This window comes from Symsagittifera roscoffensis, chromosome 4 (assembly GCF_963678635.1).
Source record: "Symsagittifera roscoffensis chromosome 4, txSymRosc1.1, whole genome shotgun sequence".
NCBI classification, from domain to species: Eukaryota; Metazoa; Xenacoelomorpha; order Acoela; family Convolutidae; genus Symsagittifera; species Symsagittifera roscoffensis.
This window is the reverse complement of record NC_087065.1, coordinates 19024835-19038957: the sequence shown is the minus strand read 5'-3', so window position 1 is coordinate 19038957 and position 14123 is coordinate 19024835. Positions and strand designations below refer to the sequence as shown.

General features: G+C 35.6%; 3 protein-coding genes across 5 annotated transcripts in view; all 3 read left to right on the top strand.

The window, feature by feature from the left end:
• Positions 1–3511, top strand: part of LOC134843529 (nuclear factor of activated T-cells 5-like) — a 61338-nt gene extending 57827 nt beyond the window's left edge. For all 3 annotated transcript variants that reach the window (XM_063859634.1, XM_063859636.1, XM_063859635.1), the window contains one exon: positions 1854–3511. In XM_063859634.1, coding sequence (XP_063715704.1) covers positions 1854–1888 — 35 coding nt within the window. In that variant the 3' untranslated portion in view covers positions 1889–3511. The remainder of the gene's footprint in view (positions 1–1853) is intronic.
• LOC134844602 (dynactin subunit 2-like) overlaps positions 1–13340 on the top strand; it is a 75193-nt gene extending 61853 nt beyond the window's left edge. Inside the window, exons 2-5 of the mRNA XM_063861359.1 lie at positions 4025–4141; positions 11209–11746; positions 12155–12353; positions 12826–13340. Of these exons, the coding sequence (XP_063717429.1) occupies positions 4030–4141; positions 11209–11746; positions 12155–12353; positions 12826–13158 (1182 nt within the window). The 5' untranslated portion in view covers positions 4025–4029 and the 3' untranslated portion in view covers positions 13159–13340. The remainder of the gene's footprint in view (positions 1–4024; positions 4142–11208; positions 11747–12154; positions 12354–12825) is intronic.
• LOC134844601 (sodium leak channel NALCN-like) overlaps positions 1–14123 on the top strand; it is a 135523-nt gene that overhangs the window by 61856 nt on the left and 59544 nt on the right. The gene's annotated exons all lie outside the window — the stretch shown is intronic.

Here is a 14123-nt window from a genome sequence, read left to right as displayed (position 1 = left end):
CAGTTCGTTCAGTTGAACCAACCGTTTGGGATTCTTTCCTGCAGAGACAGCTACGCCTTATTTTTTCGTAGAAAGTTTTAATGACAAAAAAGTCGAAAAGAAATTTCGATAGTTTTTTTTGGAATTTTCGTTTTCTCAAAAATTGCCCCGCCGAATCGACGTTTGCATGATTCAATTTAACGAATATTGTGTTGAGATTATTCCTGACTAAACGGTTACACCTTATTTTTATAAACAAAAGCAGGTATGATTTTGAATAAGTCCATTTTTCCAAAGTTATCGCTTTTTTGAAAAATATTCCTTTTCTTGAAAACTACCCACTCAAAATTATTGTGAGCTCCTCTAAAGAATGGAAAGTAGGCTTTCCCCTACATAAGCAACTAATCTCTTATTTCAGTAGAAATCATTGAAGGTATGGTTTCAGACCATTTTTTGAAGTTGACGCATTTTTTCCCGCATTCTGTAGCACATGCTCTAGAAACTCCTAAAAGTTTAAAGCTCCAAATTTTTTTTACGACAGCATTTTTTTTCCGGCTCAATAGCTGGTCAATCAGTTTGGAACCTCAGTTGCCGCTCGGTAGTCGATTTTTTCAAATTATTTTTTCAAGAACATTTTTCAACTTAATATTTTTAAAATATCCGTCTCTTTTTCTAATCACTTTCTTGTAACGCAATGTATCTGTTGTATCGAAATCATTTGCTTTATCGAAGGCAAGTTATCTAAATTTCGATTTAAATTCATTAGCTTAACAGAAGGCAAGTTACGCTCTTCAACTGAAAAAGTGGAATTGACGCGAAAGTGGAAGAGCCTCAATGCGATTATATGATTTCTTTTTCGAAATTTTACTGACTTCATTGACACTTCCAACTGGTTGTGAGTTTTGTTTCGAAATACCTACTTTTTGATATGTTTCAAAGCTCAATTTTCAAATCTTCTTAGAGAAGCTCAATTGAAGTTGTGCTGTACAAAAGCAGAATTGGAAAATGTTTGAAAATGGAGCTTAATATATAACTTCCCATATAATTCAAATTACCAGCTGATGAAAAATTTATATTTTTCAAACAATCCATTACTATTCAAACTAGCGAGTTTGCGAGCGTTAGTTACGCTTGCGATTAGCCAGCGACAACAAACTGGAATATAGACTAGTTTAACAAAATCAGTTGAATCAGTTAGCTCGGCTGTTAACCACAGCCAAAGGTTGCTGCTAGCAACAGAACAGAATGCCTGCCAACAGATTTTTGCTGAGCATTTTTACCTTTAAATTGCCGTTCCATTCGTGAATATTTTTTTATAGGTCTTGGTTCGTTTTTTTTTGTGGAAGTCGGTATTTTTGTTCATGCTAAAATGTGATTTTTCACGTTTGAATTTTGATTTTTTTAATTTTCAGTCAAGTTCGTTTCCCCTGTTAAAAGGAAGGCAAATTCACTGGCGAAAGGCAAAAGAGTAAAGGTCACAAAAAACGTGATTGAATTCTTATTTCGAAAATAAAATTTAATTATCAGTTTACCCAGCGAAATACAAAATTTACTTATTGATCAAATTTTCGGAAATTCTCTTGTTGAATTTTTTTTTAAAATTTAGTTTTTTTTATTGTCTTGCCTTTATTGACGCTTTTCTAACTTTATGTTGTCTATGTTTGTTGTTACACATACGAGCGTAGAGCAATGAAATCAGTCCATTTTTTCTAACCGAACTCGCACATAGTAGTCCTAAGTTTGAGTTATTGTCCAATTGATCAAAAATAAATCAAGTTATTGCCCAATTGATCAGAAATAAAGCGTTATTGCTTGTTGTTGATTATCGTTAAGAATAGATTAAAAGGGCTGAATCTAAAAGTATGTATTTTTAGTCGTATCCGTCATTGCGGGAACGAGGAACACATAGCATTTGCTTTTCTCGGACAAAAATCAGCCGAGATGAGAATTATTGAAGTGACAAACTGGATTCCAGAAACAAGCAAGTGCAATACAATACACATGGGCCAGAACAAATGGAAAAGAGCATCACTGTTAACTGCCGACTATTATAATTCAGATATAAATCTCAAACTCAATTCCACCTCAACGCACATTCTACACTTCACCACTCCAGTACACGAGTAGAGCAGTATCAGTACAGTCGTCAGCGACCGAATTTGACCTCTGCGATGACCTCATGACAGTTCACTCCACGTCAAGACATGAAGTAGAATGACAGAAGAAATAGTGATGTCGCTGATGGCTGATTTGATGCATTGTCTTAGATTACTTCTTTATTCGCAAAGCGCGCTTAGTGGCCGCTTATTGAATGAAAACTTCAAAAACTCTAAGTAATGCATGAGGATTATGTTTCGAATAGTTTGCTATCTCCGTTTGGACATTGCGAATTTCAATAAAAACATTGAGGGTTGAAGAACTTGAAGCTGCTTTAAATCTTATTTCTGCATCTTGTTGGAACGTGGTTCAAACGGACATACTTTTTTCAAACTTCACATTTCTATAGCTGCTTTGCTCGTTCCTGGAAATCGGGCTCCCATATTGCTGTCGATTCTGTTTTGACTGGTTTGCATCATTTAGTGTCGTAAATTATAATTATACTTCTACTGGCACTAATGACTTTTGGCTAACTCTTTCCCTGACTATTTATAATCTCTTCTCTCAGCGCTGTACAGTATGGTTTATCAATGTGTCAATGTCGTAATATCTGCTCAGCTAATTTGGTAAATAACTGTTGCTGGTTGACATAGTTTATTTTTTCAATTCAATTATAAATTTTCATGTCCAGTTTTGTTAATTTGTTCAATTTAAACTAATTTTATTACCTGAATTGATTTCGACCATTTCTAGAAACTATATAACTGTATGTTGCGTACCACTCAAAGTAAGCCAAATAGAGATCTATTTTTATCGCCGGCTCCCATTCATGATTTAATCTTGCTCCTTGTTTTTAATTGTGTAGAAACCTTATAAGATGACGATTGACAATTGACGAAAGTTTAATTGTTTACGAGTAAAATTGAAACCCAATGTTTTTGAAATTGATCTTCGCAAGTTTTAATTATGCATGCCAGCTTTGAATGTAAACGTGTTTGAATTTGAGTACAGTAGAAATTTCAATTTTACTCAAGGTATGATTGAATTTCGTGATTCTTGAAGATACTTTTGGTTGAATTTGAAAGTGTTGTTTGAAAGATCTCTCGCCTATTGACAGAATTGATATAGCTATTTTGGGAAAATTAACTATTTTCTTTTGCCATCCATGTGAAAATAATGAGTAGATATTGCTACCTGACAATTAGTACACCAGTTGTCCTTTTTGATTAAATGATTAGTGTTTAGCGTTAGCGTGTTTCACTTAATTTCGGAAGCTTATGTTCTTTGAATTTATCTCCAAAATCATTACAGCTGCTCACGAGATGTGCGAGAATGGATGAGTCTGTCTCGTGAATTGACGAGCCTATCATCACATTGGATTTATTCTTAGAATCTTTGTATATTTGGTTGTTTGAATTCATTCTATATTTATCGACTTCAGTTTTTTAATTGCTTCCACGGAAGAATTTGGATCACTGAAACTTTGATTCAGGTGCAGGGGCGGATTTAGGGGGGGGGGGGGGGGGCGGACGCCCCTTTCAGGGATTCGACCCCCTGCCGACTCAAAGGGTCCCCCTTTGTACTATTTTGAGATATCCAGTTTTGGTTACGGACCCTAAAGTTTTCGAAAGGCGCCTTTGGGGGGAGCGCGCGCCGAAAAAACGCAATTTTTTTTGGTAAAAATTTTCAAAACAGCCCTTTTTTGGCATATTTTTTCAAAATTTTGCCTGCGGTGCAGAAATTTTGGCCAAAACAGGGTCTTTGTAGTGCTTTGGGAGAGCTCAGAAAATCAATTCGGTCGACTTAAAAAAAAGGTCGACAAAATTTTCAAATTTTTTTTTGAAAATCCGACCCCACTCGAGAAAATCCTAGATCCGCCCCTGATTCATGTCTCTAAACATTTACTTTTTGTTGCGTGTTTTGGGGAGCATTCAAATGTCTTCAGATTGAGAAATGGATTTGACTAAGTTTTCGAACCTGCCCGGCATCGACACGTACAATGCAGATGTGTATGAGTCATCTGAGATGCCAGAAGCGGATCAGGCTGATATGATGTTCAAACCAGGTACGCAGTGGAAAGAAAATATACGTGTAGTAATTATATGTTACTGTGCGAGAGAGGAATACTTGAACGGTTTCAAGAGCAAACTTTAGAAAAAAAACCATTTCTGCTGGGTTTCAAAAATAAACATGGTTTTTCATCCGCAGGCTTTTTATTGTTAATTACGCTTGTGATTAGCAGGCGTTATTAAATCAGAATATAGACTTTTTCGGGTTAACAATTTGTTCAACAGAATCCCTTGGCTCTTGATGGCTTCGAAGGTTGTCAGGCATAATTAGTCTGGAGGCAACGAAACGCCTAGGACGGCAAAGATGTCTAAATCCAATCCGACCAGGGACCTGTTTTTTTCCCAACGGGAAACTCTCCGTTTCAATGATTAATTCTTCCGAAATGATTTCGGCTTATATTTTTGGGTCGTTCGAGGAAACCACAATTTTTATGTTTCCGTCCGGATTGCACACAACGTTAAAAATCTCATAATAGACTTTATAGTTCAAAATTTTTCCTGATAAAAATTTTATTTTCGCACTTTTTTCGCTCATTTATTTTCATTAAACGCCGGTGAATGTGTATCCGCAATTAGAACATCATTCAGGCATTATTTTGAAGTTTTTTTAGTAGTGGTTTCTCCGAAACTGTTTGTTGCTGTGGTCTCAGTGGCTATCTTTTCCTTTCCGGTCGGCTAGCTTGCAATGTTCTTTTTGTGACAACGAATCGAATCGTTCTAGCTGTTTTCTGAGTTGTCAGTTGGAATCATGAGTCCAACTTCTTGAGTCTTTTCTCTTTTACCCGAATCACTAGTTCCTTAATTAAAGTTGATGAGCGTAGTTCAGACTCTTATGTAGGTCGGGATAATTTTTCCTTTCAGTAAAAGTCTGTTCAAAGTTTGTTCTGGCTCAAATGAACTTTTTCGCGGTTTGACTTTTGATTTCTTAAGCTCAGATCGTTTCCCTTGTTAACAGCAAATCGTGATCCGATCTCGACTAGCAATATTGTGAAGATCACGCAAAATATGATCGACTTCCAATTTTAAAGTGGATTTGATTTTCAGATTTCCCAGCGCGATAAAAACTTTACCTATTAATCCAGTTTTCTCAAATTGGGTTATTTTTATCAAACAAAAGTCAATCATAAATTGTTTCCGAAATTTACAAATCCCTAAGGCCGAGTATTTGTTTTTTTTTTGAAAGTCGAAGTTCAAGATTTTCTTTAAAAACCAGTCAGTAATTTTCTTGTTTCTTTGCTTTCATTGACTCTACTTCTGAATCTAGAATGGTCTTCAAGATTTTGTAGGTCAGTGTTGCAGACAATACTAACTCGATCCAACTGCAAATTTAGACAGCTCCTGGCGTTTTTTTTTGTCTGAGGGACTTTGTGAATTTTTTATGCTTGCGAGCGCAGTGTTTTTGTACGTACCTTATTTTTTTTCTATCCTAACTCGCAAATAAACGCCTAACTCGCAAATAAAAGTGAAAATTAAAAAAGTGCACTTATTTGCTACCACTTTTGCTATAATCACGATCTGTAGCATCGGAAGTTTCATAGCATCTGTTCTCTGCTTTGTTTTTGGCTAGTGTTTGTGATTTATTAAGCGTCCGTGGCTGAGTGGTTAGTGCGTGAGACTCATAATTTCTAGGTAGCAGATCGAATCCGAGACGTAGCCGCCTTTTTACTAATTCGATGCTTGTTTCTTTTCTTATTTTAGTTTATAGAGCTGTTTTTGTCTGTTCTCGCTAGTGTTTGCTAAGCGCAGGTTCGCCTCTGTGTTTGTTTATAAGATGATCCAGCTTAAAACATGGAACTTCTTTTTTTGTGATAAAATAGCCAAAACATAGTTTGAGAGCCTAGTATTTTTTCAAAAGGAAACTGAAATTGAAATGCTCGTTTCGAAAACTTGTGACTTGTTTTAAAAAATATTCACTTTTTAATAAGCTTGCTTGAGAAAACTTCAGTTTTTGGGAACCGATTTGCGCTATCAAAAAATAGATAATTTTTTAAATTTTCATTGCTGGATGAGCTTGCTCAAGAAAGCTTCATTAAAAAAAACCGGTATGAACTATAGAATAACTATCTCATTTCGTCGCTGAATTTGCTTGCATAAATAACAAAATCTACCATTTTTTGCGAACCAGCTCAGTTTTTCAGTTTTTTTTCTGATTTGTCGTGAACCGATTTGTCCTCTGCAGTAACAAGAAACATTGGTAATTCCAGTCCTTCCTGAGCGTGCTTGCAAACCGATTTGCGCTAGCACAAATCTTCAAAAGTGAAATCTCTCTGAAGATGTGCGTAAAAAAGTTTTTTGCGCTACTGAAAACAATAATGCTTCAAAATTTTTCATCGGTCGATTTGTTGCGAGGCGATTCTTTCTGAGTAACTTAACATTTTAAAGTCTTATCATTTCTGAGCTTTTCTTGACAAATTCAATCGGCTTGCGCTCTCAAAAAATTTTTCCAAATGTTGCGGCTTTTAGATTTTTGCGATTCATTTCACTCTGAAATAACTAAAACCTTCTAGATAATAATTGCTTCATGAGTTTGCTTAGACAGTTTGCGGTGTCAAAGAATTTGATTTTTCAAGTTTTTGCTGTTTGAGAATTCCGGCGCTCGATGAGTTTGATTAAGAACGCCTAATTTTTTGCGAAACAATCTTCTCTGATATAACTTACTTTCTGCTAAACTGCTTAAAAAACTGTCATTTTTTTCGAAACGAATTACGCGATCAAAAAATTCGAATCATTTAAAAGGATCATCGCTTGATGAGTCTGCTAAAAAAATTCTTGACTCGATTCGTCCTTTGAAATAACTTGAAATATTTCATCTCTTGATTAGCAGGTTCTAAAAACTCCATTTTCTTGCGAACTGATTCGCGCTATCAAAAATTTTGAAATGATTCAATGGTTCATCGTCCTTCGAGCTCGCTTAAGAAAATTTCAATTATATGAATTCTGAAATATGAACCTATTAAATTAAAAGCATTTAAAAGTTTTATCGCTTGATGATCTTGCCAAGAAATTACGATGACCCCTTGCTTCGGAAAACTCGGTTTTTGCGAACCATTTATTGGAAGAGTTTTTTGGAAGATCGCACCTCGAAAATTCGGTTCTTGCGAAACAGTTATAGGAAGAGTTTTTTTGGAAGATCGCCCCTCGAAAACTCGGTCGTTGCGAAACAATTATAGGAAGAGTTTTTTGGAAGATCGCACCTCGAAAAAAAATCATATTGGTTCTTGTGTAGTGGAAGACGTTTTTTCATGTTGATGATATTGGATTTCAAAAATCCCTTTGCTAGTTACTTTTAACCAAGTGAACAATCTGAACCCTAATTTGATTTAGGGTGAGATTGTTCACTTGGTTTTTAACTACTTCTATTGGACAAGCTGAACATCAAAATGGTTGAATTTGTCGTTTCATTCGACGTCAAGAATGAAATTTTCCACTCTTAGCTGAGTTTGTGTTTGAGCTGTTAAAAGCTCAGACCAGGTTCGAGGCAGTTTTCCAAGTTACGACCAATAGTGCTTTGATCGGATGACTACACTTAACTTCTAGCTCGCTTTCTCTGAGATACAATTTCGAAGACCACGTTCATATCATAGCATTTGATATTTAGCGTTCATGTATAGTTTCTACCAGGAAGCAAGACCATTGTGAGAAACCAATCAAGTAAACTGTTACCGATATTTGCAGATGAATGCTTTTTTCTCGAAAGCATAAGATCGAAACTGTACCTTATATTTCACAGCATGAAAAATTTTAGCTCACTACTTTTTTTGAATCTATGTGAGCCGCTACTGCATAAATGAGCAGCCAACATGATCAGTAAAATTAGTTATAGTCTTTTGCCATTTGACGGAACGTCGGATCGTTTGATTTCGTCGTTGTTATTCATCTCTCAAGCGATGCCCGTTATAATAAAAGTTGGGTGTTTTTCGAAATTTCTGTCGTTTGATGCGGCACCACGAATACAAATGAGTTTTTGCCATTTTATCACTAACTAGTGAAGTTTCTAATTAACTGCACGTTTGGATTGACAAAAAATTGTAACAACCCTGTAGCTTACGCTATCATATTTGATTTTATATGTGGATTCAAAGTGTTGAGCATGTATATTATTTTTTTTAAATTAAGTGGTCTAGGTGAGATATAAAAACTGAGTCTATGGGCTAGAATCACATGGCTGTCATTTGTCTGACAAAAAAATATTGAAATCGAAGTTGAATCAGTGATTTTTTTTTAGCAAGCACTATCATATCGGAGCACCGATTTTTTTTCACATCACATCTAGAGAACTTGTCTAACAATCCTTGATTCATTTCGAATTTTTGTAAGTGCAAAGTCCACGTCTTTTTCGGTACCTTTAGTCTAGCGGTAACGTCTAAGCCTGGGACGACAGAGGTCTTGAGTTTGAATCCTGCGATGATTCCTAAAAGGAAAGCAAAATGCTTAATTTATCAGCGAAAGTGTAAAGGTCTCGAAAAATTTGATTGGCCTTAATTTCGAAAAAAGATTTCAATTATCAGATATTCCAGCGAAATAAGGAAAAATTGTCTATTGATCCAGTTTTCTCAAATTGAGTTAGTTCTATCAAAAAAAATGTTAATTGTTCTGGAATATAATTCTTTAAAGCCATATAATTTTTATTTTAAATTTGTCAATTTGAAGGTTTGAAATTTTCGAGTCAGTTTTTTTTGTTTCCTTGCGTTCATTGACTCTTTTCCAACTGTTCAAATTTATCGACCGTTTTGTTATATAATTTAACGTTTGTATATTTTTCACGGTTTTTCTTAATTTTCTTAAACTTTTATTCAGTGTAAATGGTTTTGGCTGGTATGATATCGAAAATATCACCTAATATTGGAGGGTTTGAAAAAAAATTAGATTCTCATTCTTCTGTTAGCCGAAGAGGTGTGGATTCTTCTGTGTTTCTAAGGTTTAATGACAATATTTTTGTTTCCGGATTGACTGGCGTCTAACAAAGTATTGTCGGCTGAGTTACCGCTCCTGATTTTTAAGCGAATGCTTGACGCTGGCTATCTTTCTAACCATGGACTTACCTTAAAATGGACTTATCCTATTAATGGACTCTAACCTTGAACTTTCGTTGTATGGGATTATCCTAAAATCACATAATTCCAATCTGTTTTTAGGGTTTTAAACCAAAGCAGACTCATAATGTCTAATTTGAATCTAAATTCTTGTCAGCAATATATTACGGCAATATATACGGCGAAGAACCTGGTTCAGATTTTTACATAAGTCGCGATGTTTTTTTTCGTATTTCTTTCGTGAAAGTTCCTGAAATTTGGTCAGGCTCAAATTTACTTTTTCACAGTATTTCTTTTCAAGTTCCGTTTATTTCCTTTATTAAAAGGAAGGCAAATTCTACTATCGAATAGCCAAAATTGTGATTGACAAAGTCACGAAAAATGTGATTGACTTTTAGTTTCGAAAGTGAAGTTTAATTTTCATAGCTCCATTGACTCTTTTCCAACTGTCTGTGGGCTATGTTTTTTTGCAATAACTAACATGATCAGAAAGTTACGAGCTAGTTGTACAGCCAACGGCTACTTGTTTTTTTTAAGACCTTGTTTAAGTTTATATTTTTCAGTGAAAGGCACTCTAGCTTCAAGTAAGGAAAATATTATCCGTACATAAACTGTAATTAAACTGGGTCAGGGTGAGTTAACTTGAATTCCCGTTTTAGAAATTTACAGCATGTTTTCTGAGAATATTTTTCTGTTTATCAGTAAAGTGACGGAGTATTTGTGGCCTGTTTTTTCTTCTCTTCGGACTATGAGCAAAGTTGTGATAATTTTTTTCCAACCCCATGAACTGTATCGATATCATGCGATTGAAAATTTCCTTTAAAATAATGGTTTGAAAATAATGAGCGCTATAATTAGCTTTCTTTAAATACATAGCCCCGAATCAATCCGGCTCAGAAATTTTTCAAAAATAAAATTAGCAAATTCCAAATATCACATTAAGAAGATAAAACATGGCGGTGGTGTGGAAAATCGAATGTCAAATGGTCGAAAAAATTTGAGCGCTCAGTTCAAACTGATATAGTAATTGTACGAAAGAAGCGCTCTTTGTTATTTTGCCATTTCGACATTCGATTTTCCAAAGCGGGAGCTCTAAGGGAGGTTTTCAGAAATTAAAATTGATAGTTCGCAAAAGCTCACTTTCAAAGGGGATTTAATTTATCTTAGCGCATGGAAATAGCAATCATTAAGAAGTTGAATTTGAAAGAGCTGTGCGGTGGTGTAACTTCTTTGAAAAGGTAAAAAAATTACGAAAAAATCAGATTCAGGTCTTCAATGCATTGTTTTAAACTGAATTTCCCCTCTGTCTGTTGGATAGATGTTTTGTCTCCTCTAATATAGAATTCGATCAATTTATTCATGTTCTGATTTATTGTTCATTCTTAAGACTTTGAATAAATTCATGTATGAGAGTTGCGGCAAAGCAGTTGCCTTTCTGCGTCTTGTACGGAAATGAAAAATTTAAAGTTGAACTTCAATATTTTATTGTATAAAGGTGTTAAAGTGCAAATAATTTATTTTTGCTTTTAAGTTTCAGATTGTTGAGTTGCAGTAGCGTGTCGGGGAAGATATAGCCCCCTCTTAATTCTGTTTGAGATATTTCCCCCTTTGGCAATAATTGCAACAACTGATTTCGGTTTAACAACTTATACCCCCGTTTATGACCCCTTTTATACTTATTTTTTAGGGGGAGGGGTGTAGGAAAATCTTTTTGTGGATAAGTCTCCCGAGAAAATGTTCAATAACCGTATTTTTTTTCCAGAAACTTGACTGTGGATTATCAAATTTTGCCAATTATTTTGTCTAATGTTTCGACAGATCTAGAGAAATTTGAAATGACTGACCTGAAAAGGTCGACTTTTTTTAAACTCAAATGAACTGATTTTTCTCATCATCCTTTTACTAACTCTGATTTTGAAAATGTAATTTTTAATGAGAAAGTTGAATTACAGCAAGATTTTAATCAAAATGTGAAACCAATATGTATACGCATATGTATTTTGCGCTTGTATTTGATTATTTGCGTTCAGGTGTGGACAACAGCGAATGTGTCGAGAGAATCAATATATCCTTCTCAGACGCGCAGAACCAATTCGCGCACAGCGATGACTCCAAAGATAGAAAAGACGACATCTTCAAAAATAGACATTTCTCTTTTGGCTACTTTCCACGTTCGGAGTATGAAATTATCTGCGAGAGAAGCCTAGAAACGCCTTCTCAGAAATTTGACCGTCTGAAAACGGAGTTCACTGAGTTCATATCGATGCTTGATAAAATGACGTCAGATGATGCTAGTGAGAAACATCCAGCGAATGCTGTCGAAATGCGAGAAAGCGCCAAGATGCTTTTGGAACAGTTACAAGAAGTTCAACTGGATAAAATAACTAAGTGTGAGGAAGCCGTATTAGACCCAGAGGGAAGCATTGCAAAGAAACTTACTAATGAGATCACAAAGTTGACGACTAAGTCAGATTCCTCCGCAGGTTCGGATCCGACCACAGGCGGAGACTCTGGTAAAGCAAAGTATGAGTTGTATGTGCCGAGTAGTAGCAGTACCAAATCTAGCACGTAAGTTTCAGTTGACCCAAAGTCTTCTGAATATATCAAACAAGGAGATTGTTTATAGTCCGAGAATGAAAAGAGTAGCCTGTTGCTATGCAAGCAGCTCCGAATGTTCCGACCATAGTAATCACTAAAAAATCGAAAGTTATAAATGAAATTATGTACGAATGAAAGGGTTTCAATGTGCAACCACACTGATTGCCTCAAGCTTTGCTAATCTGCGAAAAAGCCACCTATACCATTGTTTCTTCCGACCCCACAAAAATGCCAGAATAATTACTTAAAAAAATTTGCCGACGGTTAAACCACTTGGCACTGTTTTTGGCCTTTCAAATTAGAATAAGTTTTTAAAAATAGCTAGAAAAGTTTGCGGAATTTATGTCTAGTTTATTTGACATAGTACGTTCTGTTCAGCCTTGTTGAGCTGGAGAACCGAGTGGCGTCGCTGGAGAAATCAATTGGATCTGCCTCTGGAGCATCAATAGCTTCTCTGGGCTCGGAGCCGAATCTAGTCTCGGCTGTGGAGAAGCTGGAGGAGAAGGTGAATCTGTTGGACAAACAGAGTCTGGACATGATTGAATTCAGACTGCAATCTTTGCTGGACAAACTAAAGGTAATTTTGTCATTATACTTTTTTCTCGTTAATAACTTCGTTCACGGAATTCGTACGTGAGAAGGTTACTTGTTTCAAAGAGCTTCATAATGAACTCAAAACCATTGTCTGATGCTACATTCGGTGAATAGGTAGCACCAATGCTTGAGGCGACCAAGACCCGGTGTTTGAGTCCGTGCGGACATCTGACAATTTTTCTGTGGAAGTCTAACTTTCCGACTATAGCATGTCTTCTTAATTTTTAAATCTGCTTAATTCTCCCATTGTATTTCTGAGAAATAGTTTAAGCTTAAATTCCAACCGTTTAATTTACATGTTTTAATTCTCATTTGTCGTTTTTAAGTCATGTCGTCTTAATGTCTTGTCGTCTTAATGTCTTGTCGTCTCACTTATCTAATTTTCTCTATTCGGGTTAGTTTGCGAAAAAGTGTCCAACAAGAATGTGTCCAAAATCTGTAATTTGATGTTTCAGGAGGTGAAGTCAAAACCAGTGCCTTCAGAGAAATTGACTAAAGTAGCAGAGATGCTGGAAGTAGCCCAAAAGTGGGATGCAGTTGCAGACAGTCTGCCTCTGATTGTAGACAGATTGGCCGCACTTGACCCCTTGCATCAACAAACACTGCAGTTTAGCCAAGCACTGAACACTATCGATACTCTGCAACAACAAATCAACACTTCGAATAAAAGTAACACTACGTCTTTGGAGACACTGAAAGTGAATATGGGTCAGAATATGCAGAATATTCAGTCTAATATTGCATCATTGGAAAAGAGAATTGAAAATTTGAAAAGTGAATCTACTTAAAAAATGGTTTATATCAACATTCGGATGAAGCTGCGTGTGAACCAATAGATGTCTGATTGGCATAGGCAGATTAATTGAATTCGCAAATAGTTTTCTTAATATAGTTGGATTTCGGGCGAGATATTTTGTTTATATTTATTATAATTCAGGTAATGAGTTTCTAATTCAATTGATTAAATGAATGCTTTTCTCGCCAAGTAACCAAAGCTTTATTTGTTTGGAAAACTGGTGCGATGAGAATAATTTTAGGTTCAGGAGTGTCCGTCCGTTTCTAGATTGATTTATTGTTAAGTTTTTGGGTGCTTGTAGTCGTTAGCTGTCAGGAAGTTTTTGTCAAGGAAATTTGGAATATATAAACCTTAGATGGTCATTGGTTTTTAGTCATTGGAAAGTGTCTTACTGAAAAGGACCGATCAGTTATGCTCATTGGGGGAGGATATTTGTATTCGGGTGTGTTTTAGTCTTTTCTTTTTTTTGTTTTCCGCGCGAATTCAGCTAAACCAATAATTCGTCGGAGGGGTCGAACGGCATACCATATTTTAGTCCATGCAGTCATGATTCGAACCTTTTTAAAAGCTTCCGCTGTGTAGAGAAAAACCGGTGTACATTTGTTGGTTTTTGGTCCAATTTTGTGTGAATAAAGCGAGCGAGCAGGCTTATAATACGGAACGATTTTGAAGCTTCTTTTACCGCCTTCTCAGCAGCAAAAAATCCTAGAAAAACGAAAAAAAACTGCAAAATTAAAAAAAAATGTTTTTTTTTGATCAATTTTTTAGAAAATAAACCATAGTCAAATATGCTCATTCTAATCTTGCTACTGAAACTAATCTTGCTACTGAAGCCGAACGAACAAGAAAACATCAAGTGTTTTTTGTGATAGGATTGTTTTTTTTGTGGTCAGAATTATCTGTGCTACTTGCAGCAAACGGCTGTCCTTGTTTTGAATACGCAAGTGTTTGAATTGA